Source organism: Nycticebus coucang, chromosome 10, assembly GCF_027406575.1.
Source record: "Nycticebus coucang isolate mNycCou1 chromosome 10, mNycCou1.pri, whole genome shotgun sequence".
Lineage (NCBI taxonomy): Eukaryota > Metazoa > Chordata > Mammalia > Primates > Lorisidae > Nycticebus > Nycticebus coucang.
In genome coordinates, this window is record NC_069789.1 from 98,201,153 (window position 1) to 98,228,500 (window position 27,348).

The following is a 27,348-nucleotide window of genomic DNA, read 5'->3' on the forward strand; positions in this document are numbered from 1 at the left end:
CGCCCACGGCACCGGGGCGGGGATGGGGCGAGATAGGCCGAGGGGCGGAGTCGCGTGACGCAGAGGCCCGAGCCAATGAAAGCTCTCTCCGCTCGCCCCGCCTCCCAGCTCCGGGTTCCCCAGGGCTGGGTGCATTTGTTAGCTCTGGCTCCGCGGGCGCCCGGCGTCCCTCCTTTTGGCGACTTGCTCCCCACCCTGGTGCTGAGTCTGTGCCCTGGTGGCACTTCCTTGCAGGAGGCCTCAGGCTGTTAGCACCGGTGCTCACTTCAGAGGAAAGGTGTGGGTTTAGGAGCTAAAGTTCAGAGATGGTACACACTTAGTTTTCCACTCCTTTTTGTGCATAATCTTAGCCCAAAAAACGAGAAGCGATCCACTCCTTTTGGAAATGTAGACCCAGGCACCCAGGCCACCTTACAGCTCAGCTTCTGGTCCCAGACCCCCTTCTTTTCTAAGGAATCCCCTCGGAAAAATGAACATGGAGTGTACTAAAAACTTTACGTGGAATCACGCGTGAATTACCAATCTTCAAACTTGGAATGTGGCAGGGAATCAGGGAATCTCAGAACTTCCTCTCTGCTGTACTGAGAATATACTGTAATCTACAATAGTGCCTCTCAAATTCTGTGGGGTAAAGGATCCCTTCTGTGTTTCCAAGACATCCCAGATGGGTGCTTTCGGAAAATACAAAAGTTAAATAAATACATGAGTAACTAGAAAAGTAAAAAGCAAAAGGCACACAAAATACAAGCCCCAATTTTTGTTTATTACATTCAATATATAGTATAAAAGTACTCTACCAAAATGGTATAAAGTTTCTAATGCTTACTCTAGGTTTCCGTATTTGTAGTACTTGGCTGACAGGACCATCATCAGTCCCAGCTCAAACTGGGTGAAACAACATCATATATCAAACTCCACTGAACATTCTTCAGTCTATTTCATGGCCTCTTTCAAGCTCTTAATTACACATAAATAACAAGGACCTGCTACATACTGAGATAAACTGGCTTTTGACTTTAGAGATTTTGACTAACAACACCAACGAGTTTAGTCATCATCTATTTTATACCAAGAAAGAACAAATCTGATTATTTGAACATTACATTCCTAAATAAAATTTCTTTATCATGAAAGTGGAATTCAGCTCCTACCTTTATCCCACTTTCAACTATTTAAGACTATAATTTAATTATATTTTCTGAAAAATCCTGGTATGAAATTAACATTAGTTTTGAGAGTCCAGACCCAAAGGCTTTTTAAATGTCCTGGAGCTCAGAGGTTGTATGTGAAAGGATTGAGAAAGGACAGACAGTTATATGTCTCTTCCATATCAGACTCATTCCTACAAAGAAGGAGAAAGGCCTAGATTTGGGGGTGTCCAACCTGCAGCCCCATGGGCTGCATGCAGACTACATAAGGACTGTTCTGTTTACCTGTGGTGCTGGATATTGTGAAAATTATACACTGACCTTCTTTTGCTCAACAGCTTTTGTTAGTGTTTGTATATTTAATGTGTGGCCCAAGACAATTCTTCTTCCAATGTGCAGCAGAGAAGAAATATGTTTGGACACCCCAGCTGGAAGTTCATCAGCATAACCACAATCTTGGGGTGACAACCGGTGTAGGTCAGACTGAAATAAGCAAAGGCCAGAAGACTTCAGAGTGGGACCAGCAATCTCTTCTTTTACCATGATTTCTATCCAAGTCAGGTGAGGAAACTTTGGTCTCCTCTTCCTTTTTTCAACTAAAGTTACTGCTTTAAAGGTGTTATGACTTCTAAAAGATGGGCTGTGCTACTAGAAGTGTCAGAAAGACACGGAAAAGAGAACTCTGTTCACAACAGAAGTCATCTAATTTTGTATTTTCAAAATATTGTATCACATGTGGGGCACATCCCAACAATAGTTGTAATGTGTTTTTATTGATAGGTGATGGGTAAGTATGGCTTTTAATCCTCCCAAAATATTTATCTTATGTTGTTCATGGGACCATTCTGTTTTCCTGGAAACCAAAGAAACAATGTGGTGCACAATGATCCCATCTATCCCTCACCAGCCTTGGCCTCATGATTGGAATAGTAAGTGCAGTAACTTCCCCTTTGATTGTCTATTTACTACTTCGTACAATAAATTTGCCTCCACCCTAAGCCCTGAAACAGAGCTCTGGTTCCTTTTATGGTAACTAAAATGGTCCATAAGTAGACAAGTACCAGTGAAGGTATTTTTAACCCCATAACAAAGTGCTATTTTCAGTCCTTATAAGCCTCTCCCAAATTAACTTCCCTCTAGTTCAAAAACAGGGGCAAAAGAATAGTTTCCAACTGGGCCAAATAGCTCCTCCTGGACATCTCTTTTATCTCTATTCCCTTCAAATCCTTATGTATCCTGCCTGGCCCAAAACTGCTACAGAAGTGGGATTTTACCTTATCCATTAGATGGTAAGAGGTCATGTGCTGCCCATACCTAAGAAATTACTGTTTTCTGTAACTCATAGACCAGAAGATATAAGTATGCATACTTTTTTTCAAATATGAAATGAATATAAAATTGTAAATGGAGATAAATCAGTCTGCAAGTCCTCAACTCTTAACAAAATACAGAGTCCATCAAGTTGTTATTTCATGCATAGAGGAGACATAATCTTAGCTGTCCTATGTAACAACTCCCATATTCAGATGCATCAGGGCCTGTCCATGCCATTTCACATACATGCAGATGTATATCTCTTATATCTACTTTTTAGACATTGGGAATAGATGTAGACAATAGAACAGGACCTCTCTGAACATCTCTGTGGTCTTTGTTTCCCTTCGTCTCCTACACCCTACCCCCAGCTGCGTGAATCCCTGACTCTTAGTCCCAGAGTCAAACCTGAATTTGGGGACTCAGAATGTGCACTTGTGAGTCCTCTGACTATTCTATGACCATTATATCCCTTCCCTTATATCCATCACCACTGCTGGTGGAAAATATGCTCAGAGAACTCGGAAACATTGAAATATTCTCAGAAAACTAAAAGTATAGCTTATTCTTCAGGGACCTGGTAAGAAATGTGTTGTTTGGGGTAGTTTCATTCTAATCTCTCTTATGCAAAGTGGGTCTGCAGGTGGGTTGTTCATAGTTTTCGTGGTTTGGGGCATGCGTGGGCAGTCTGCACATATTTGGATTTAGAAGGGATTTTTGTGTATCAAATGAGAGAACTCTGTAACAATAATAAAGGAGTGCCACTTAATTCTAGTCTGGATTTCCCAGAACTGAAGTAATTAATGTGAGGACAGAAAATCCCGGTCTCAAGTATGTTTGGGTATGTCAGACACCAACATGCTTGCCTCTCAATAGTCAGATAATTTGTTAAAGGCCTATATAAGTAACCCTCTGCTGAGTAACCCCAGCAAACAGACATCCACATCACATACACCCAGCTCTGTCCCCACCCCATCACTTCTCCAGAAATGATTTAAAGAAATAAAGAGAAAGAGTGCCAGAACCCAGAATCGACGCTGTTTACACAGTAACATCAGTAGCATGACTCTTTAATCATTGTTATTTACAATTTATCATCTGACAGACATATAGAGAATAAATAAAGAAAAGAAAATATACAATTGGTATCACGTTTCTTTTTCTAATACAGAACATTTTTACGTATTTTATTTTGGAATGACTATGATAGATTTAAGCAGAAATTAAATCCATTGGCTGTTTACCCCTTGACAAGACACATCATCTTCCAGAGCCTGCAGAATAAGGCCTAGATGTTTCCACATCATAAGAAGAGCGCACCACATCGCTGCAGAAATTCAGTCCTCAGAAAAAGTAACCCGACAACAGGGTAGAAGAAATAGGATATCATGAATAATAAAGGGCATACAATGGATAGGCTAGATTACACATTCTTGGTGTGTTTGCAGGAACCCTCCTGACTTTCGATCGCTTCCAAGCCTCTTTTCAAGGAAACAGTTTTTCACTAGAAGTAATTACCTTACCCCATCGTTATTTCCCTTGAGTCTCAGAAATTTCTTCCTTGACACGCAATTGTGATTGTGCATGTGTATGGGCTAGCTTGGGACTCCTCATTCTCCTGCGGAGGCATGTGGTGGTGTTGGCAAGCTGTCTGCAGGAGAGACCAAGCAGCTCGTTTCAAATGGGCTGGGTTTGGGGCCAGAATCTGGTCTCTGCTTTTGATCCAGTACTCTGTGGAGAATTACCTTTCATGGTTGCCCAAATACCATGGAATGAAGCACATCCGTAGATCGATTTCACTGTCAGAAAACATACAAGTGGAGGGTGTACTTCACCAGGGACAAGTTTGGGTGCTTTTTTCTCTCTCCTCAATTGAAAATAAACACTATGTTATAGCCAAGGAAGTCTCCCTAAATTCACCCTAGTTATTATGCTGGATGACAAATTTTTGTTTCCATCTTTTAGCCTTTCTAAAAACAGCATTTGAAAAATATTTATTTAGTGCTCACAGTGACCTAGGAACTTTACAAGACACACCCTGTTATGATCTTGTGGCCCTTAGATAGGTCGTTTAAATATGTCATCATAATACTCAAAGCTATAGACCACAAAACTGGAGTTCCAACTTCTCCCCCACGGGCTATTGCTGTGTTTGTGTTTAATTTGGTCCAATGCGGTGGTTATTCCATTTAAGAATAGCTATTTAGGCAAATAAAAATTCTCTACCACTCTGAAAATAGTATTTTATCACACATTAGGAGCTTTTATCACTGTAGCATAGTCCTTCCACAAGCAATCCCTGGTGCTGTTAACTAAATGCCACCTAACTCTTAACCAAAGTTACTGTAAAGTCCACTGCAAATCACTCATAGAAACTGGGAGGAACCCTCAAACATACTCTTGTATACTTGGGTCTCTAACCAACAAGCTATGGACAAGTCTTACTGTGACTGGTGTTGCCCAATCCTTCTAAGGGTTCTTGGATTGTTTCAGGCGCCAAACAGCTCAGGAAATCTAGAAGCAATGTAGGCAGGATATTACTCATTGATAATGGAACAGCTTAATTTGTCACATTCTCTTGAAATTTGTAGAAGTGTATCCAGATGGTATCTTTTCTTCTGTATCCAAGCAAGGCCGGACTATGAAACAGCGAGAATTAAAACTATTCAACAGCTAAATAAATACATGCAGAAAAATGGGTGAAATCCAAATCAAGTCTGCAGTTCACTTAAATAGTTTTATACCAAGGTCAATTTTCTGGCTCTGAAAACAAACTGCAGTTGAAAATCAACTATTGTAAAATGTTATCAGTGGGGAAACCTGGGCATAGGTAAAGCCACTCTACCACTTTTGCAACTTCTTGTGAGTTTCAAATTATTTCTCAATAACATGTTTTTTTAAAGGATACACCCACTGAACAATTACCCACCACTCCTTTGCTACCCAGCAATGCAGTTAATTGTGCAGAGAACATAAAATGCCAGAAATAAAATCACCATTAACCACTTCAGTCTCTTTCTCTCTCAATTCAGTACTCTAAAACACTTGCCAAGCAGAAAAGATATTCATCTATTTCTATAAAAATGTTAAATTTTGACTCAGAAGGATTTCCCAGCAAACATTGAGACCTGCATCTTCCCGGAAATGCAAGAATATTTGGGACCTACCACATTGCCAGAGGACAGAAGTCTTACTGAAAAGACTAAGATGGAAAATTTCATGTCTATAAATTTTTTTTCTTTTTTTTTGTAGTTTTGGGCAAAACAAATGCTGTTCTGTTTTAGTATATAGGGTCCTTGGAACATTTCATCTCTTTCCCTCTTTCGAACACTTGCCTTCCTCTGTTCTCTTTTGCTCAAAACACAAGGCTTAGCCTCACATCATGCCTTTCTTTCTTTTTTTATATTTCCATAGGTTTTACCTAATGTCTTTTTTTTATTGTTAAATCATAACTGTGTACATTGGTGCAATCAAGGGGTACAATGTACTGGTTTCATATACAATCTGAAATATTCTCATCAAACTGTTCAACGTAGCCTTCATGGCATTTTCTTAGATATTGTATGTGGACATTTTATTCTCCATTTAGTAGGTTTCGCCTGTTCCCATTCCAAGATGCACCGTAGGTGTGGCCCCACCCATTATGCTCCCTCCACCTTAACATTCCCCCTCCCTTCCCCTTCCTTGGCCCTTTCCCCCTTCTTGTGCTATAGTTGGGTTATAGCCTCCATATGAATGCTATAAATTAGCTTCATAATAGGGCTGAGTACATTGGATACTTTTTCTTCCATTCTTGAGATACTTTGCTAAGAAGAGTATGTTCCAGCTCCATCCATGTAAGTATGAAAGAGGTAAAGTCTTCATCTTTCTTTAGGCTACCTAATATTCCCTGGTGTACATATACCACAATTTGCTAGTCCATTCATGAGTTGATGGGCACTTGGGCTTCTGCCATGACTTACAATTATGAATTGGGCTGCAATAAACATTCTGGTACAGATGTCTTTGTTATATTGCGATTTTTGGTCTTCTGGGTATAAACCTAGTAAAGGAATTATAGGATCGAATGGCAGATCTATTTTTAGATCTCTAAGTATTCTCCAAACATCCTTCCAGAAGGAACGTATTAGTGTGCATTCCCACCAGCAGTGTAGAAGTGTGCCCTTTTCTCCACATCCACGCCAACATCTCTGGTTTGGGGATTTTGTTATGTGGGCTACTCTTACGGGGTTAGGTGATATCTCAAAGTAGTTTTGATTTGCATTTCTCTGATGATTAAGGATGATGAGCTTTTTTTCATGTGTTTGTAGATTGTGCATCTGTCTTCTTTAGAGAAGTTTCTCTTCAAGTCCTTTGCCCACCCTGAGGTGGGATCACTTGTTCTTTTCTTGCTAATAGGTTTGAGTTCTCTGTGGATTCTGGTTATTAAACCTTTATCGGAGGTATAACCTGCAAATATTTTCTCCCATTCTGAGAGCTGTCTGCTTGCTTTACTTATTATGTTCTTGGCTGTACAGAAGCTTTTTAGTTTGATCAGGTCCCAGTAATGTATTTTTGATGCTGCTTCAATTGCCTGGAGAGTCCTCCTCATAAAATATTCACCCAGACCGATTCCTTCAAGAGTTTTCCCTGCACTTTCTTCAAGTATTTTTATAGTTTCATGTCTTAAGTTTAAATCTTTTATCCAGTGAGAGTCTATCTTAGTTAATGGTGAAAGGTGTGGGTCCAGTTTCAGTCTTTTACAGATCGCCAGCCAGTTCACCCAGCACCATTTGTTAAATAGGGAATCTTTTCCCCACTGAATGTTTTTAATTGGCTTGTCAAAGATCAAATAACGGCAAGTAGCTGGATTCATCTCTTGGTTCTCTATTCTGTTCCAGACATCTACTTCTCTGTTTTTGTGCCAGTACCATGCTGTTTTGATCACTATCACTTTATAGTACAGTCTCAGGTCTGCTAGCGTGATTCCTCCTGCTTTGTTTTTATTTCTGAGTAATGTTTTGGCTATTCAAGGTTTTCTCTGATTCCATATAAAACAAAGTATTATTTTTTCAAGATCTTTAAAATATGACAATGGAGCTTTGATAGGAATTGCATTAAAATTATATATTGCTTTGGGTAGTATAGACATTTTAACGATATTGATTCTTCCCAGCCACATCATGCCTTTCTTATGGGAAGCCTGGATGGGATGAAAAAACACATTTCCAACATGACACATACCTCTTTGTGCAGCCAGCAGACATGATTTAATCTTGTCTAATTTACGTGTATCATCCCCATGTTTGCCTACAGCCATTCTTGGCACTGCATATTAGGGATTATTGAAATGGCTTTCCTTGACAGACACAGGAGAAGGGAACACAGATTCATGAGCTATCATCAATTCCCTGACTTCTAGGTCTTCATTTCCAAAGCAGCATTTGGAAAACCAAGTCCAGTTCATTCAAAGAGTTGGTCTCTTCTCCCCAGCACTTGAAGTGGTCTAGAGTACACAGTGTGCTCAGAATGGTGTCCTCATCCACTTCTCCTGAAGTGAAAAGGCCATTCCCTGATGGTTGCTTATGTCTTTCCCATGAGGGACTTCCCCTTCCTTAAAACTCTGAAAAACTGCCTTCCATTTCATACACTGCACCTAACTTTCCATTTTTTAATAGATAATTTGCATAAATTGTATTGTGTAGAATTTCATCTTTCTCCATCCACCTTTATCTTTTACTTCATGACACTTACTTTCTCTGTCCCCTCTTGGACCTCTCTTCAGAGAGATCTGCTTTCAGCCCTCAGCATGGATTCCCAATAGCTCCAGCCACCCCTGTTCCTACCTTGCTTGCTCTTAGCCTCCCTGTGTCTTTCCTCTGCACGCCCCATTGCCTCCTTCCATGTAGCCCCCTTTCTAGCCCTCACCTGCGCCTGTCCAGTCCTATTCACATTCGTGTGGCCTTCTCTTTACCCACTTTCACACAACACTCCTTGTTATACAGACTTACACCCACAGCATTAAAAGTATATTTTCTCCTCAGGTGCCTCTTTCCACTCCAAACCTTTTCTGACCACATGTTTGTCTGGGCAGCATGACAAGATTTGGAACTAGCTATTAGCACATCAACTGGCAAGAGAACACATTTAGATCTGACCATCCACAACACATAAAATAGTTCACATAAATCATGAAGAGGAGAACTCACTGCAAAGGTAATGAGGGCCCACGTGTCTCATGGTTTTTTTTTTTGTTTGTTTGTTTGTTTGTTTGTTTTCGATCTCCTTTTCCAAATAAGTTCTGGCTTCATTCTTCTAATTTAGATTCAAGCTATTTTGATTTTATTTTATTGTTTCTTTTGAGATAGAGTCTCACTATGTTGTCCTGGGTAGAGTGCCATGGCATCACAACTCACAGCATCCTCAAACTCTTGGGCTCAAGTGATTCTCTTGCCTCAGCCTCCCAAGTAGCTGGGACTACAGGTGCCCACCACAACACAGGGCTATTTTTGTTGTTGCATTTGTCATTGTTGTTTAGCTGGCCTGGGCCAGGTTCAAACCCTCCAGTCTCAGTGTTTGTGGCTGGCACCATAACCACTGTGCTATGAGCACCAAAACTCCAGCTGTTTTTAAATTTTACATACTAAGCCTTTTCCATGCACTCTGTGTATTCCTTCCATATGCTCCTAATCTCTGTAGGCTTGATTAAGCTAGAAGGAAAGCCTGTGCCTGTAGTAAGACGGTGTCGATGCCAGAAGATGAAGCTTTCCTCATCCCAAAAAGGGATACATGTATGTGTTACATGATAATACATATTTGGCAGCCACCTCTAACAGATTACTTCTATGATTCAAAGCCAGGAAAATACAGGCATAATAAGTTCATTTTAAACATGATTTAAAAAATAAAATGGCATCATAGAATACCCAGTGAATTGGGGCATAGGCATAAGAAGAAATAAATGGAAAGATATTAGGCAAAGGAAGGCAAATTGATAGTATCTTTTTCTTGCTATATAAAAATCCATGACATGATCAGGATGTGTCCCTACCAGAGACATGTGGATAAAAGAGAATAAGTCTTGATTTCAGGTCCCTTTAATGCTTTTGTTTGTTTGCTTGTTTTTAAGTCCCTTTGATTCTAACCAAGTTAACACTTATATTGAAAGCAGAATGTGGCAGTTCCCAAGGTATAAGAGAAAATGGCCCTGTACATATCAAACATGAAAATGTTTGTGGAAACATCTGGTAAACTAAAGCACTGTACAAATAGCAGATGTTACTATGACTATCATTACGGTGATTTCTTCCATGATCTCTTTTGCTGGTCACAATTTTCAGAGTAGGAGATGACCAAATTTCTCAATCCACATCAGTTATAGATCCAATTATTGGGTAGTACTAGACAAATCAGAACCAGAAGGAACTTCAAGGCCATCTAATCCACTTTCCTCATTTGATAGATAAGGAAACAAAATGCAGAGAGGCAAAGTGATTTACTCAACAGGACACACTAGGGTTGAGGCAGAAAAATGATAAAGCTTCCAAAGCAATGTTCTCGTGACTCTCAAAAGCAATGATCTCTCCAAAATTGGTCCTAGGAGAGACTAAAACCCAGAGTCATAGGACAACTGTGGGGAGAGAGCCTTTGTTAGGGTTAGAGAAGACCTGCAAAATGGATCTTTGGGACTTGGGATTTAGATTTATGCTTGTGCTCTGGCCTGAAACCATGTTAGAGGCTGAATGGAGGGAACACATTCCTGAGAAACCATGCAGGAGGTGGCCAGGTGAGGGCAGAGGCAGATTCATCAAGTCAAGACTGTCTTTTCTCAGCTTGGAACGCTTACTCTGTCATCTTTTCTTTTGTTTCTCCTCCATGAGAATTAGGGTTCCCTTTTCCAGCTTCCCACTGAATCTGAGGATTTGCAGAATATGAAAGCCCAGAATCTGCTGGAAGGGGACTCCTCCTTGACCCTGTTCATTTCCATGAATTCTGAAAGCAAAACCTCCCGCTTTCTTCTCTGCTGGTGGCTCCGTCTCAGAGCCCAGAGCATGTGCACCAGACAGCAGCAGTGGGAGCTCTTCCTGTGCTGTTCTGAAATCAAGGACTTTCGCAGTTAGAAGGACATAAACATTGTCTCCTACAACCATCTGCCTCGTGTGTGAAAATCTCCTTCTTTACTGCACAGTTCTTCAGGCTATATCAGAACCTCTTTAGGGACATCTCTGGAGGCAGCCCATTTATCCTTGTATGTTTTCCATGATAAAAAGTGGAAATTAATCTCCTTGTACCTTCTCCTTATTGGTCCTAAGTCAGCCTTTCAGGGACACTTGGAATTGATCTATTATTCCCTATTACACATGGCCTTTAGGAATTTATGCCTGAGTAATTCAGCCTCCAGACCAAAGGTCCTACAAAGGCTTCATCCACTAAAACAGCCAGGACATTTGGACCAGATGACCAAAAAGCTTTCTATCAAGATATCAAAAGGATATCTTGAGCAGAAAAACACCAGATTTTACTGATTAAAAAAATCAGGTTCTCACTAAAACACATATCAAACATGAAAATGTCTGACCAAGACAAAGAAGAGACCTCTCTGCAGAAATCACCAATGAGTACTGGATAGCACACCTGTGACCCGGCCCTCTCCACACCCCTTCATTTCTTGTGTCTGTTATCTATTCAAGAATCCTTCCACGCGTGAGGTACTTTTTCATATGACAATTCCCCTTTAAACAGCCTTGCAGCACACGTTTTTCCCTATCCACATCCCTTGTTGTTTTACATATGAACTTCAACCCTGACCCCTGCCCCTGAATGACCAAAACATTGGGTGTTTCCAAGAACGTGTCATCCACTTTGTGGGGAGAGGGAAATACACAGAATGGGACATGTTCGGACGCCAAATTAGAGAACCATCTGTGGTTAGCTACGGAAAACTGAGTCCTCAGAGTCTGCACATCTATCAAGTGTTGTCCCTATGCCTAATGCTGTTTCTGAAGACATTAGTATTCTTCAAGTTCTTCTTCCTGAAGATTTTTTTTAAGGTGACATGGAAAAAATATTCTAGAATCTGCACATGTATAAACACAGGCATATTTAACGTTTCTAAATTCTCTGAATTTTCTAGCCTTTGGTATATCAAATTAGATTTCTTTTACTAGATTTTATCTGCCCTAGGCTTTTTTCTCTCTTTTTCGAGTTCTAATGTAAAAAAAAAAAAAAGGATATATGAGTTAAGGGTAGGGAGTAGAGGAGTGCAGTGGGAGGAGGTGAGGAAGAGAGAGAGCAAAGCAAACTAGCCTTTGTCTCTCAGGTTCATGAAATGTCCAGACCGAGTGGCTTAGGCATGGGTGAGTGGTAGGTATTGTGAGGAGGACCTGGGCCATCAAAATGTTGCCAGGCGTGGATGGCATCACTCGTCCCCTTGTTGAAGGAGCAGAAGGTGGATCTCTTGGAACGAGGGACGATGCTTCGTATCTCTCCTCCAGCAGCTAAGCATCAGCTTATACACAGAGTCAGGACAAATGGCTGGCTGCGGAAGATATGTCTTCAGAAACAAAGTTTAAAAAAAAAGAGAGAGAGAAAGTCTATTAAGAAGAAAGGGAAAAAGAGTCTTTGCATCGTGGTTTGATTTGCACCCTCCCCACTTCTTGAATTTGATAACTGAAAGGGGTGTGCTGTCTGCTCTTCCTACTCACAAGAGTTCTAAATCATGATTTTATTTCCTGCAACCTTTAGGCTGGGAAGCAGCCTGACATGACCCTTCATGATTTCCAAAAATCAGTGGGTTGACACAGGGTGAAGCAGAATGTATGGATGCTTAGGGAGGATCATGGTCTTTCACATTATCTGCATAGTTAGTGACAAAAGACTGTCACCCAAACAGCCCATCTTTCAGTTCAGGCCTCTCCTACTAAGTCAGGACTTCCTTTTGTCCCTCCTTTGGGAGCACACAAGTCCAGATGCATTGATCCCTAACTGTTCTTACCTGCCTCCCTTGGTCTCGGAAGAACTCTCCGGTGTTCTCAATAACCTGTTCATCTGACAGCTGGGAATAGGGCTGCTCCTGGCAAAAGGTGAAAGTTTCCCACAGAGTAACCCCAAAGGCCCACACATCACTTGCTGTAGTGAATTTGCCCTAGTGAGTAAGGAAAAGAAGGGAAAATCAGAATAAGCTTTTGTACAACAAGAGCGAGTTAGAGTTCATAATGTGGAATGATCCCCCTTCCCCTACGAAGGGCAAGGAATGTTGAAATTGCCAGAATAGGCATGGAGGATCTAGAAACAACAACACAAAGTTGTCAGGAAATAGAACATTCTCTCTGCTTCGTGATCTCAGCTTAGTTCTGCTTCTCTGCAGATGATATCCAAGGGCTGAGAGAAATGCGGCCATAAGCTTTCTGACTCTCCCACTGAGTGTCAACCTTTAGGGTCTTTAGGGGAAAATGCCCCTGACGCAGGCAAAATTTGAATGAGAGGTCAATTGTTTTTATGCTACACATAGAGAAGTCTGGTTTAAGTGCCTGGAGTAAGTTCCTGGGTGAGGCCAGACCCTCACTTTCCAATTCAGTAGATAGTCACAACCTGGAAAGATAGACTTTAACAAGTGACAGCAATGAGACTCAGGTGTAATTAGCATGCATTGGATACTTACACATTTTCTACTCAATAAAGACAACATTGGGAGGCCGGGCAAGGTGGCTCATGCCTGTAATCCTAGCACTCTGGGAGGCCGAAGCGGGTGGTTTGGCTGAGCTCGTGGGTTCAAGACCAGCCTGAGCAAGAGCTAGACCCCATCTCTAAAAATTGCCGGGCGTTGTGGTGGACGCCTGTTAGTCCCAGCTACTTGGGAGGCTGAGGCAAGAGAATCGCTTGAGCCCAAGAGTTTGAGGTTGCTGTGAGCTATGACACCATAGTACTTTACACAGGGTGACAAAGTGAGACCCTGTCTCAAAAAAAAAAAAAAAAGACAACATTGTAAAGTAAATGGTATTATTTATCCTTATTTTTTAGATCAGAAAAATGAGACAGGAAAGGTTTACTAAATTCTCCTAGTAAATAAGACTGTTGTAATGGAAAACATTGAAATTAAAGCCAAGATCCTCAGAATATCAAGTCTAACAGATTGCTTTCAACACCATACAATACCCTTGGAAAGAGCAATGCTTAATTGTCACATTAGAAATAGGTAAAATATAACAATTTATATCTATAGATAGAAAAGATCTTTATGAGGATTTACACAGCATCATTCCTAATAGCAGGAAGTTGGGAAGTACTTAAATATCAATTTGTAGAGACATCAAATTATAGGATATATTTCCATAATGGAGTATTATGAAGCCGTTAAAATTACATTAAAAAAATATTTAATAACATTAGAAATAATAAAATTTAAGTAAAATAAAAGGTAGAGAATTATATGGTATATTACTAGCCCAATTACATGATATAAGTTATATCTGTATGTATGTACATATTTCTATACAGAAATACATGCATCGAAAAAATCCTCAAAGAAAATATACCAAAAGTTAATAGTGGTTTTCATGGTGAATGGAAGGCAATAACTACACATTTTTCATTTCAAAATTAATTCATGAATCCTATAAGAATACAACCAGGAAATAAGCAGATTAACTTTGAATAAAACCAAATTGGCTTAAAGCTTTTCTCTGCAATATTGTAGAAGACAAAAGACAAAATTATATGTACAAAGCATCATAGAAAGTAAAAGTTTATATTCTAATAATTCTATAAATCAGCTAAGTGATTATAAAATCAAAAATAAAAAGTCCTGGAAATGCATAATCAGAAAACATACTTCCAAGAGATACATTTGAAAAAAATTATTCACTCATGGTGCAGAATACCAAAAATGGAATACAACTTACACAGCAAAGAATAAAGAACTTAAAATAAAAAATATTGAAAATTATTAAAATTTAAAAAATGGATACTAGTGTAAATAATTAATGAGAAATATGTTTATGAAATTAATGTGGAAGAAAAATATTTTGTGGGATAACATTTCTTATGTGGTAAGCTTTTGAACAACCTAAGTTAAGGCCAATCGGTAGGTGAAAAGAGTAGAGAGAAAGAAAATGATAGTAAATCCTTTATACTTTTAAATGTCCCCTCTAAATTTTCTGCAATGAGCATGTTACTTTTTCTAGCTGAAATAGGCAAATCTTAAACAATAATAGTAACAATTAGCATGCAAAGAAAATCCTTTCAAGTCAGGGAAAAAATCATGGTCTACTGAGCTGGCCTCCTGCCAGCTCAGGTTTGCCCGGACGGGGCGAGTGTGCCTGACCACAGGCCACCTGCTAGGGAATGATGCTGGGGACTCACCAGCAAGATGCTCTCCCAAGACATCCAGCGGATTGGGAGCACTGCCCGACCCTGGATCCGGTAATAGTCACCGCTGTACAGGTTTCTGCTCATCCCAAAGTCGGCTATCTTGATGGTGTAGTTCTTACCCACTAAGCAGTTACGTGTGGCCAGATCTCGATGGACAAAATTAAGAGAGGAAAGGTATTTCATGCCAGAGGCAATCTGGGTAGCCATAAACTTCAGGTTGGTATAACTGAGGAAACAGACAATTAGAGAGAAGGTAGCTTATGGAAACAGGAAGCCATGAAAGATTCACATCCTGAAGTTGTCCCCACCAAGCCAGAGTTTAAACCCTTCCATCTCTTCTCCCTTCTTAATGGATCCTTCTGTGTCCCCAAAGAGGGCAGCTGCTCCATTATTCCCTCTCACCTCCCCCACCAGCTCAAAACAAAGATGACTCTAAAGCTCTCTGCTCGCCAATTTCAGATACTAGGTTACTCTCAGGACCATGGGGATAAAAGACTGGGCTCATTTACCTGACAGTGGGCACATTACTGGAGGAAGAATTTGGAGGTTCATGGCGGGAGAGAAACTGGTTGAGATCTCCATTCTCCATGTACTCAGTGATCATGCAGAGAGGGTCCTCGGTGATACACACGGCTAAGAGACGGATGATGTTTGGGTCCTTGAGACGGGACATGATTTTTATCTCCTTAAGAAAATCATTCCTTTGGAGGACACAGACATAGATAAACCCAGAGATTGCCAGAATCAGAATCAAGATAGGGAAGAAGGAACAACAAAATCTATTTCTACCCAACCAAGTCTTTTTTCCCTTCGGGTAACCTTTGAGAGGACAGAAAAATTGGCCCTTGGAACTGTCTCATTCTATTTCTCTTGGAATCTCCTGGGCCCTTATTCAAATGTAATGTTTTTGAGAACAAGATCCATGACTTATTCCCCTTTGCATCCCTGGTATCTAACAAAATGCCTGCCAAATAGAAAGTGATTAATAATTGCTGAATCAAATATAGGCTACTCTGCAAAATGAGACTTTTCACTGAAATTTATATCTTAAGTGCACTAAGGTATTTACCTTTTTATAACACCATGGAGTCACTTTATTAATAAAGTAAAAATTTTTATAAAGTGAACAAGCACCGTTCAATTTTTCTTTATTTTTATGTTTATGAAATTACTGGCTTTATAATTCTTCATTATAATTCTTTATTTTTTCCTACTGGCTTTTCTAACATAGTTTGTACCAGCAGTCTGTTGCAACATACCTTTAGCAGCTTGTTCAAAATTGAGCTGTTTTAAGGCAATGGTGGCAAAGTGGGGTCATTTCAAAAGAAGTACTCAGTTGGCCAAGGCTAATAAGTGCTTAAGTATATGGTGACAACCACACTTGAGTTATAAAGTACGACATTTGGTAGTCTTTTTTTTTTTTCAGATAGGATATCACTAAGTCACCCTTGGTAGAATGCTATGGTACCACATCTCACAGCAACTTCAAACTCTTGGACTTAAGTGATTCTCTTGCTTCAGCCTCCCAAGTAGCTGGGACTACAGGTGCCCGCCACAACACCTGGCTATATTTTTTGTTGTTTTTGTTGGTATTGTTATTTAGCAGGCCCAGGCCAGGTTTGAACCCATCAAGCCCTGGTGTATGTGGCCGGTGCGCTAACCACTGAGCTATCGGCACTGAGCCAATATTTGGTAGTCTTAAAACTACTAGCCCACACTCCCTAGACTAGAAGTGAGACTATGTCAGTAGGAAGCCCTTGGAATCAATGTAATTAATCCTGGTATGCCACCTTCCCTCTTTCATCCTTTCGTCAACGCAAACCAGGGGTTTCCAAGGGTTGGGAGGGTCCAGAGCCAAGGCCATCCATCATTGATAAATGGGAATGGGCACAGATAGAGGCACAGCAAACAAAGGCTCTGTCCTACCCTGTGGTTGGGCTTTCTCCTGGCCACCCTCTCTAATAACATGCTAAGGTTAATCTCCATCTTTCCAGGGGGCCCACAGAATGCCACTTTTCATTTATGCCAATATCATTAAGATTGAAATTCTGTTAAAATTCTAAAACCCCCACAATTCTGTTACCTCACTTTTCTCTCTTCTTCCACATCCAGTTGCAAGGCTTTTAATGAAATCTACCACCATTCTTGGAATTTACAAAAAACCTTCATAATAGAAATAATAAACTTTCTCTCCCTATGACTATCAGACAAATCAAGACAACACAAATGGGGAAATGCATTTGTTGTCCAGATGTGCAGATTTCCCTGGGACACATACAACCAGCTTTCAACCAGCATGCACCTCTGGGTGAGGATTAACTCACCAGCACTGTAATGGAAAGGCTGTCAGAGGAGAATGGCTACAAGCTGCAATCTATGAGGTAAAGGATCCAAAGGATTATTAGCCAGTTTGGAAAACTGCTAAAGGACTGTGGATCCTTTTGCTTTGAGGTCCATGGATATTTTTCCAAGTAAAGGTAGCTTCTCATTTGGGGATTGCTGGACATAGAAGAAAAGGAGCATAAAAGAGAAAAAAAGTGATGAGAAAGTGAATAGAGATGTGAAAAAAAGGAGAATGGAAGAGGCATAGCAGGAAAAATGTGTGTGACTGTGAAAATGTTGACAAGTGGAAGTAATGACATTCAGGAGTATGTTTATGCACAAGGATTAAAGGACAGACATCTATGTGTATAAATACAGTGCTATGCCTTTAAAGGCATCCAGGAAATATGTTGCAAATACAATGAAAAGTATGATTTCTGCATGAGAGAGGGAGAAAGATGAGGACCGCTGGCTCCATCAGAACAAAAAAGCACAGCAGCAGAAATGTGAGGCTGCTCACAGACCTTCCCATCGCAAAAGAAAAAGATTGCTCAGATGTATCCGGGAGCATTCTTGGTCCTAAAAATGAAATACATCAAGGGAATTTCAAAATGACGACCACAGACCTGGCATTCTTGTTGGCATCTGCTCGGAGCATTTTCACGGCCACCAGTACAGGCTGGTTGGCACTGACATCCAGGGCAAAGTCTTTGTCTTTGAATTTTTCCATTCCCTCCACCTCACAGAGATGAACCTAGACAAAAGTCAGCTAGTCTCAGTATCATTCTTTCTCCTGAAGATATCTCAGTACTCTTGCTGGGCATTTCCTGGAGATAAACTAACTCTGACAACTGAAGCAAAATAACCAAAAGACTGATGAGATGAGATGGATGACATATCATTGCTTCAAATAATTGACAAAATTGAAAACAATGATAAAGCACCCAGTTAATTCAACACATGCCTGTCTTATTTTGTACATTGATTAGAACGCTGAACAAGTGAATGAATAACATAATATTTTATCACAGCATTGCCCCCCATAAAATGTTATTCACTATAAATGCTTAAACTTTGATGTGTTGATTACTGGATCATCCAAAATATAAGATGATTTCCCAAGACAATACTTTAGTTTGGGGTTCAGCATCACAAGTAACTCCTGTGTTGGTAACAATATAATGAGTGCAAGTTTTCAACCCACGGGGCAGCAGACAGCAGATAGCACCAGGAAGATGCCGGGGACCCCACCACCTCCTCTAACAACAGACCTGCCCAGAGGGAACATGGGAACCACACCAAAAACCAGTAACACGTTCTTATGAAACCAAGTATTATATTTGAAGTTTAGAGGGCAGAGTAGAAGAGTTCCTATTACAACTTAAAACATTGCTTTAAGTTCTCAGAAGGCTCATGGGACTGATGCAAGAGTGCAAAGTTTAATATTTCATGCATCACTCTGAGGGCAAGTGCTCAACTCCGAGAAGAGTGCTCCTCCTTGACTTAGCGGGTGATTCATTCCCTAGCAGCTGATTCTGGGACCAAAGGCAGGGGCGAGGTTTGTTTTTGACCATTTTACATATAATTCCCATTAAAAGGAAAAAACAAAGTGACCATCAAGCAGCAGGGCGTTCCTGGACAGTTCATAAAAGATGATCACATCTGCGGGGCCCACCCTCTGTATTGTTGACATTTTTTAAATTGCTGAATGTTTTTCAGGCTATCTGAAGTCCAGTGATTTGTCTGTATTAAAAATTCCTGTATAGAAACCAGAAATTTCAGGAACTCCACAGCTATTTGAGAAAGGTGAGGCTAGACCAAGACTAGTCTCCCAGAGGATAACACAAGGTGAGACTTGTGGAGGAGACCTTCAGTTATGAATCCGCTTCTGAAAGGGACACTTGTTCTACTATCCATGTTTATCCAGCTACTTACTTCCTTTGACCTACCAAAGCTCTACTCAAAGGGTCAACTCACCTCCCCAAACTGGCCTTCTCCCAGTTTCTCCTTGAAAGTTAAGAGTTTCCTGGGGAACTCTTCCACAGCCACGTCTTTCCCTGAGAGCAGGTCCATGGTGACGGCAGGCACTGAGTAGGTGTTGCCGCCTGTCACTCCCTGGAGATTCACTATGTCAGCCTCAGCGTAGTGGGGCACACCCTCGGGGCCACTGGGCTGGACTGGCTTCACCAGGCCACTGCAGCCTGGGAAGACAAGGAAAACCAGTCTCATACCCGGGGGCATCTTTAGAGAGCTCATCAAGGATGAAACCTGAGAAGGGGCTAGAACATGTCCCTGATAGCCTAACCTACTTCATTTCATTCTGACTTAGAGAATGGTTTTGCCACATCTGGAGACTTTCTTGTGACCTTCAGACCATTTTATCTCTCATTCCTCTCCTCAGAATGCATGATCATTAACAACTTCCTTAGCTAATCTTGTGGCACTGTATGGTGAAGCTATAGGAAAGTTCAGGGTGTATCAGGGTGGGGGGATTAAAGGTTTAAGGGTTAGTAACACATTTCCTTAATTTTAAGTCACTGCCATTGATTTAAGCACCTATCTTAGGAATTTAAGGCTGTTAGATTAAAGGTATATGATCTAGTTTAAAATACCTACTAACTGAAATGTTAAATATGAGGTGGGAGATGTTTTAACCTTCAGAAAAATAAATTATATCAGTTCAGTCTAGGAAATAAATTAGTTTATATTCTTGATTCTTGCTGTCATTGTGAAATTACCTGAATTTAATGTGCTCTTTCAATGCTCTCTATTGGGTGGTAAAATACGTATTACCCTGTTTCCCCGAAAATAAGACAGTGTGTTATTTTAAGGTGTGCTCCCAAAGATGCGCTAGGTCTTATTTTCAGGGGACGTCTTATTTTTCCTATAAGTAGGTCTTATTTTTGGAGGATGTCTTATTTTCGGGGAAACGGGGTAGTTTCTTTTCCTCCTTCAAAAAAAATACAAAATCCTTTCACACTCCTTCCTTAAAACTCCTGTGCTGTCATAGTTAGTCCTGTCAGCCTCTGCATCCGGCTCAGGCCTGCTCTTCTCTCCTGAACACAAATCCTCTTGACTTGGTTCCCTGTTAGGTAGATGGCCTTATAGAAAAGCTGCTCAGAGCTTCAGAGATGACCCCAGCTTCCCTTCTGATGTCACTTGCAGCATTTTAAAAAAGACATTAGGACTTAAATCAATGGGTGCTATTTTACCTGTTGTCCTGTTTTTATCTCAATGCTTTTATTAAGAAATGGCAAGAAACACTTATTTGTATAATGAAATCTTATATTATCTTAACAAATATTTATCAAAAAGCAATTAACAAAAATAAGATATTAAAAACTCAATTATCTTGATATCTACAGAACTGAGGATCTTAGAATTCATTAGCTTCATCCATTTATTTTTTTCTCCAGGTGAAATTCTAGTCCTGAATTTATCCCTCATGAAGCTTGGTGCTGGCTGAGTGCCCTTGTCTAGGCCTTCTCACTCTGCTTGTAAGTAAAATGAGGTTGGACTGGTTGGATTATTTTCTGGTACCATCCCTAAGATTTTTGTTTGTTTGGTTTTTGTTTTGGGGTTTGGGGGTTTTGTTGGATTTTTTAATTTTTTTTTTTTTTTTTTTTTTTTGAGACAGAGTCTCACTCTGCAACCTGGGCAGAGTGCCATGGCATCATTGTAGCTCACAGCAACCTCAAACTCTTGGGCTCAAATGATATTCCTGACTCAGCCTCCTGAGTAGCTGGGACTACTGGCCCCACCATAAAAACACCCAGCTAGTTTTTCTACTTTTAGTAGAGTTGGGGTCTTGTTCTCAGAATGGTCTCAAACTCCTGAGCTCAGGCAATCTACCCGCCTCGGCCTCCCAGAGTGTTAGGATCACAGGTGGGAGCCACCTTGCAGGACCTGGTGTTATCACTTTAGTAACACCTCATTATTACTTCTTTTTCCAAACATTTCATGTTCACAAGCAAAGAAAAGGTGCCCAAATGGGGCTAGGAGCAGCTGCAGACCCAGTCTAGAAAGAGAACATAGACTTCTCCAGGTGTCAGCATAGACTAAAAACCATTATGGTTAACAAGATGCAGGAATGTGATCTGTACTCCACGCTGTTCCAGGCTTCTCCCTCAACCTCCCGCCCACTATGTCATCTGCACCTGACTCTTCCTCCCCTGGAGCAAACTCCGGAAGTTTTCGTATGAGCCTAGATGGCTCCTGGTAGTCAGGGCGAAGGGGAAAGATGCGATCGTAAGTGGAGTTAGACTCCTGTTCACTTGGAGATGAGGAGCGGTTATTGTTGAACATGCTGGAATCACTTGGCAGGGAAAGGCTGACTGTCATTTCATCATCCAGCATCCTCCTGGAAGCCTGGAAGAAAAGGACGGGCAGAAGGACATATTACTTCCTCTCCTTCCAAAACTTGACTCTTCCACTCAAAGCAAATAACATCTTACTACAGTTTAAACCCAGAAACTCTGTAAGAGACAGGGATGCAATATGGTTCCACAAATGCCTATGATGTAGGAACTTGGAACTTAGAATAATTTAGAATAATTCTTCATTTCTTTGAGGCAGAATTTGACTTCCTGATGTCTATGCTGCCAAAACTGAAAATTCTGAAGTATTTGAATAAAAGCATTTTTGTTTTTGAGATAGAGTCTCAATTTGTTGCCCCCAGTAGAGTACCATGGCATCATAGCTCACAGCAACCTCAAACTCTTGGGCTTAAGTGATCCTCTTACCTGAGCCTCCTGAGTAGCTGGGACTACGGGTTCCCAACACAACATCTGGCTAGTTTTAGAGACGGGGGTCTCACTCTTGCTCAGGCTGGTCTTGAACTCCTGAGCTCATGATCCACCTGCCTTGACTCCCAGAGTGCTAGGATTACAGGTGTGAACAGGTGTGACCACTGCACCTTGCCTTAAAAGCATTATTTACATGATGCTTTAAGAACCTATCAATAGACAGAAATCTTCTTGATCTTATGGAGTGTTCTATGTTCTATTTAATAACAAGTTTTCCTGACTTACCCTTTAATTTTAATTAAAATGTTCATGAACTCAATGAATGTGCTGTAACCCAATAAATCAATATTTCACCTGATCGTCCTGGCACTGTATATTAAAATAATTGCCCCTGACCCCACAATTTCCTAATCAAAAATAAAATGGCTATGGAGTGGGACAGGAAAGCTGTAGGTATCTGGTAATACCAGAGGGAATTACACCTACCACAGCAAGAAGAGCAACAAGACAGCTAATTGTTGTGTGATCTTATTTAATGTGATATGCCTACTCTATCAAAAGGAAAATGCCAGCATCTGAATATACTACTTAGATTGAAATGTGTAAAGTTGTTCACCTTCACAAACCATGTGGGTGTCCAATGGAGAAACTAGGATGTCTGCTTTTCCACTAAACTCAAAGGTACTTCGTTGCTCTAACATCCCCATCCTGAGCAGGTAGCCTAGTACATAGTAGGTATTAAGTTAAAGAGGGTTTAATCTCTCAAGGAGAGTATTGGGGATATTCTCAAAAGTAGCCTACAAATAATGCTATAGCCTAAAAAACTAGGTTAAGTAATGTTCTTAGACTATATGCATGTGCTTAAAGATTTTCCACATAAAATTATGTCCTTAGGAAGAAATCCTGAGTGTCATTCCACAACACCTTGAAATACCTTACTTAGGACTAGAAAGAATATCTTGAAGGACCAGTTAAATAATCAAGGGCAAAATTTTGGCTCTCCCTTTTGCCTAGAGTGTCCCCAATCCAACATGAAGCTGATGAAGATATTCCATCAGGCCTCACAAGAAAGACCCAAAGAAGTGTGGGAAATTCTGGCTCAAATAAACAGAAAAAGCTGATAGAGAAGAAAACAGGGGCCCTCTTCCCTCGGCTAAAATGTGGTTCTAACAGACTATTCCAAAAGGACACACATTCACTTTAGCTATCTGATGAAGCTCAGTCCACCAGCTTCACCACCCCCACCACAGAGGGCCTCACCAGTGAGTTCCAGAATTCTGCAAGACAGGTTTTGATATTTCCCCACTGATGCCTTGAAACACACTCATGCCAATGGGTGAGTCTGCGGATTCTACTTCTTAGTCTAGTACTATTTATGAATGGAAAGCATTAATCTGGTAATCTGGTAATTCAGAGTACTTGTAAAGGTCCTTGCGGGAAGCAAGGTGATGATACCTTCTGTGAAATATTCCTGCCTAACAACTTTAAAGCAAGCATCTCAGGAACCTGAATGTGGAACACATCAGAAGGAACTGCAGCTACTTGCCTGGGTGACTGTCTCTCACTTCTCTAATCTAAGTCTCCTTTCTCCTGTCCTAATACAAAGAATTATAGAGATTCAAGCCCATTGTCAACAGTGCCCTTTCCCTCTTCGGGAGTGTTCTCTATCAGGCCTGGGGCTCTTCAGAGAGACTACCTATGGACACAGAGATCAATCAGACTATCTCTTCCCTCTTACTCCCTGCCCTCAGTAGGCAGTTCAAAGCCCCTCAGCTCAGACTTTCCATGACCTCTCACATTCTACATCTATTGGATAGAACTCACTGACCAGGGAAGGTATCCATGATCAAAGGCAGAAACACTCACTCCAGAGACTCCAAGAGAATCAGGCATTCAACAGCAGTTCCCGGGGAGTTACTATCCAAGAAACCAAGTTTCTGATCCAAGAAACCAAGAAAAGCCACAAATATTCCATCTTTGATGGAACATATATGTACATATTTTTTTTTGAAGAAAGAAACCAGCATATTTTGATATTAACAATTGGAAAGAACACAGAAGATTAAATATAAGTTGCATGACCTTGAGTATATCACATTTTGTCATAAAAAAAAATAGCTCAATATAACCATGCCTATCTCATTATTACTCAGTGAGGTTCAAAGGGAACCATAAATGAGAAAATTCTTTGTACAGTATAAAGTGTTAGATGAACTTGATAAAACCTATTCCGATCATTTTACTTAGACAGAAAGAGTCTCAGGAAGGACTCAGAGGGATATGTAATCATAACCTTCAAGTTAACAGAGAAATCAATAGAATTGTGAGAAGATCGGCTTAGATATGAATGAGGCTGGATGTTCTTCTACACACACACACACAGAGACACAGAAAAAAGAAGAGAAGGAACTTCAATAACATCTTTCAGAAATTTTAGCTAGACATTTAGGAGAATGATTCTTGATCTCAGATACACATCAGAATCACTGTTAAATTTAAAAAAAAATACAGATGCCTACACTCCATCCCAAAACCCAATGAATCAGAAAATTTTAAGGAAAATGCCTAATTTGAGATGCAGTATATCAGGAAGGGTTTTCTGAGTTTTCTAGGAAGGTTATAATGTTTCCATTCTAAAAATTAGAACATAGTCTTAGCTAATTCCTTTCTGGCTCCTTTCAATAACAATTTCCTCCATTCCTCGGCTTCTTGGCAGGCCCTGTTAACTCCAGCCATTTATAAATTCTCATAATTCGCCTTTCACTCCTGGCAATAGTGACTTAGCAAAGGAAGAAGCAGCTTCCTAGGTCATGCCCATGCAGCACCTCCTCACCTTCTCCAGCATTTTCTGCCAGAACTGCCTCCAGAGGATGATGACAATGATAGCCAGGAGGATGAAGATGATGGCCACCAAACAGCCAATCAGGATCCGAGTGTTGCTGTCATCGACTTTAAGCATTGGGTCTGTGACCAGGAAGAGAAAGTGGAGAATATAATCATCTCATGATGCAAGAAAAAGCATGAGGGACTGGACTGGAGGCAGACCTGGCCCCTGAGGATAAGGCCACAGGATGGTCCCTTCATACTTCTGCTTATTCTTGCCCTTGCTACTTTTCTAGTATTTTGCTCCTATGTTCCATGGAGTATATTCCTCCTCCATGGAACAGGAGACTCCTCTTCTGTGTGTCTCAGACTGGATAATGAAGAGCGTTTCCATTTTTCTCCAAATTTTTTCCCAGTATTGCCATGGGCTGGGTCTACAGTTTCCTAATCACACCTCACGTAAAATAGGTGAGAAACGAGGTTCACTCTTTGTATTCTTTGAGACACGCCAAGGTAGCAGAGAATTCTCTTTGGAGACATTCAATCCGTTTCTCAGATTGCTGGCTAGGATGGCCAGTGGCTGCCTGATGCAATGAACACACATTGACAGATTTATCTCCAGTTAGAGAGACCAGTTGTTTTGTTTCATAGACTTCTACCCATTCACTGAGATCCCCACCATGAGTCTCACCTAGAAATGTCCCCTTCCCTGTTTCTGCTCCAAGCTTCCCGAACTTTCATGGAGCAACTGGGGAAAGTCCAGATTCTGTCTCAGCTGAAGAATCACATGAACCAGTAGCAAAGATAGTGAATTTATTGAGACCTTAACTTTGAGGTAGACTGTCCTACCTTTCCAGGGCTGCTCTTCATCCAAACCCACCTGGTGTCAAGCCTCCCACACAGACAGTCTGGCCTTTGCAAATCTCCACCCTTCTTCATCCTCCAGGAGATCCCTTCAACTTAATTTTTGTAATTAGGAATCACACATACCATAGGTTGTAGGTGCCATGGGAGAGGTGGGCAGGGCTCCAGAGTTGTTATACATTGCAGCATCTGTTATAAAACAAAGGTGAGTCAGAGCTTGGAAGAAGATAGGCAGCTAGTGGTTTTTTGTGTTTTTTTGCAGTTTTTGGCTGGGGCTGGGTTTGAACCTGCCACCTCCAGTATATGGGGTCAGCGCCCTACTCCTTTGAGCCACTGGCGCCACCCCAGCTAGTGGTTTTGCTGAAGGTGGGTTGTGACCTACCACATTGTAAACTCAATTTAGTTGGTTGCCACCAGCCTTTTGTGAAAACAAAATTATAAACATATTAAATAGAAGTCTCACCATTCATCTATATCAGTGGTTCTCAACCTTCCTAATGCTGCGACCCCTTAATACAGTTCTTCATGTTGTGGTGACTCCCAACTATAAAGTTATTTTCATTGCTACTATATGAAGTATGCCATTATATGAAGGCTACTATATGAAGTAGCAATGAAAATAATTCGCAGCATTAGGAAGGTTGAGAACCACTGATCTATATAGAAGGACAATATTTTCTTGCAAAATTTTTCTTTCAAATATTATATACTAGGTGCCATGGTACAAAACGTTTAAGAAATAAGAGTTCAAGGGGCTGCAACCGTACATTACCAGAAAGCATAGGAACCAGACCCTGCTTGTGCAAAATAGAGAGAGGATACAGTGAGGGATCCTGGAACAGACATAATGCTAAGATGCTCTTTTCTTCAAGGAAATGGAATTGTTTTATAAAAGGGTTTCCACTATACCTCAGCCTATCCCCCTAATTTATAAATTAAGGCTTCATCTTCATAGATTATTGACACTGGGGTATTCTCTGCTATGATTTTGCAGCTTCTGAGGATAAACCCCAAAACTGTATTTACTAGTTGATATTGGTAATTTTCCCCTCTGATTTGTCTAATTAAGAAGATCAAGAATTGGAATATGCATTTCCCTCCTAAGAGACATTCTGCCAAAAATCCTAATTTTCTGTCTTCTAAACATTTTTATACAAATAAGGAGGTATCTAGCATCTACATAAACTTTCTGAATTGAGTCCTCAGGCTCCAGTGAAAACTAATATTGTCATAACATTGGATTTGGATCTCAAGAGACCCTGGGGGTCAAAAGCCATAGACTATAGCTAGAATTAGCTATAATAAGATGGTAGACCAATTTCTCTGAGGATGGAGGAAATCTGTTTGTCTTTCAGTTAAAACTTACAGTGTAAATGGAACTGCTTTTGAGCATCTCAGTTTCTGTTCTCAAGAGATATTGATATAAAATAATAAAATAACTTATATAAAAACAATTTATATACTTATATAAAATGATTTATAAAGGCACCAAACCTGATTTTCTAAAAATACACTCTATTTTCTTATCAGTGCATTTTAATGATCAGACCTTTTTTTTTTTTTTGAGACAGGGTCTCACTATGTCGCCCTCAGTAGACTGCCATGGCGTCACAACTCATGGCAACCTCAAATTCTTGGGCTTAAGTGATTCTCTTGCCTCAGCCTCCTAAGTAGTTGGGACTACAGGTGCCCACCAAACATCTGGCTATTTTTTCGTTGCAATTGTCATTGTTTAGCAGGCCTGGGATAGCTCAAACTTGCCATCTTTGGGGTATGTGGCCAGC

The 27,348-nt window shown here is 40.5% G+C and overlaps 1 protein-coding gene across 5 annotated transcripts in view; it reads right to left on the minus strand.

The window, feature by feature from the left end:
* Positions 1-3,516: 3,516 nt before the first annotated feature.
* Positions 3,517-27,348, minus strand: part of DDR2 (discoidin domain receptor tyrosine kinase 2) — a 169,236-nt gene continuing 145,404 nt past the window's right edge. For all 5 annotated transcript variants that reach the window (XM_053606316.1, XM_053606318.1, XM_053606315.1 and 2 more), the window contains 9 exons: positions 25,691-25,753; positions 24,711-24,841; positions 21,290-21,500; positions 19,110-19,333; positions 17,759-17,886; positions 15,320-15,511; positions 14,802-15,036; positions 12,436-12,585; positions 3,517-11,994 (listed from right to left, as the gene is read on the minus strand). In XM_053606316.1, coding sequence (XP_053462291.1) covers positions 11,860-11,994; positions 12,436-12,585; positions 14,802-15,036; positions 15,320-15,511; positions 17,759-17,886; positions 19,110-19,333; positions 21,290-21,500; positions 24,711-24,841; positions 25,691-25,753 — 1,469 coding nt within the window. In that variant the 3' untranslated portion in view covers positions 3,517-11,859. The remainder of the gene's footprint in view (positions 11,995-12,435; positions 12,586-14,801; positions 15,037-15,319; positions 15,512-17,758; positions 17,887-19,109; positions 19,334-21,289; positions 21,501-24,710; positions 24,842-25,690; positions 25,754-27,348) is intronic.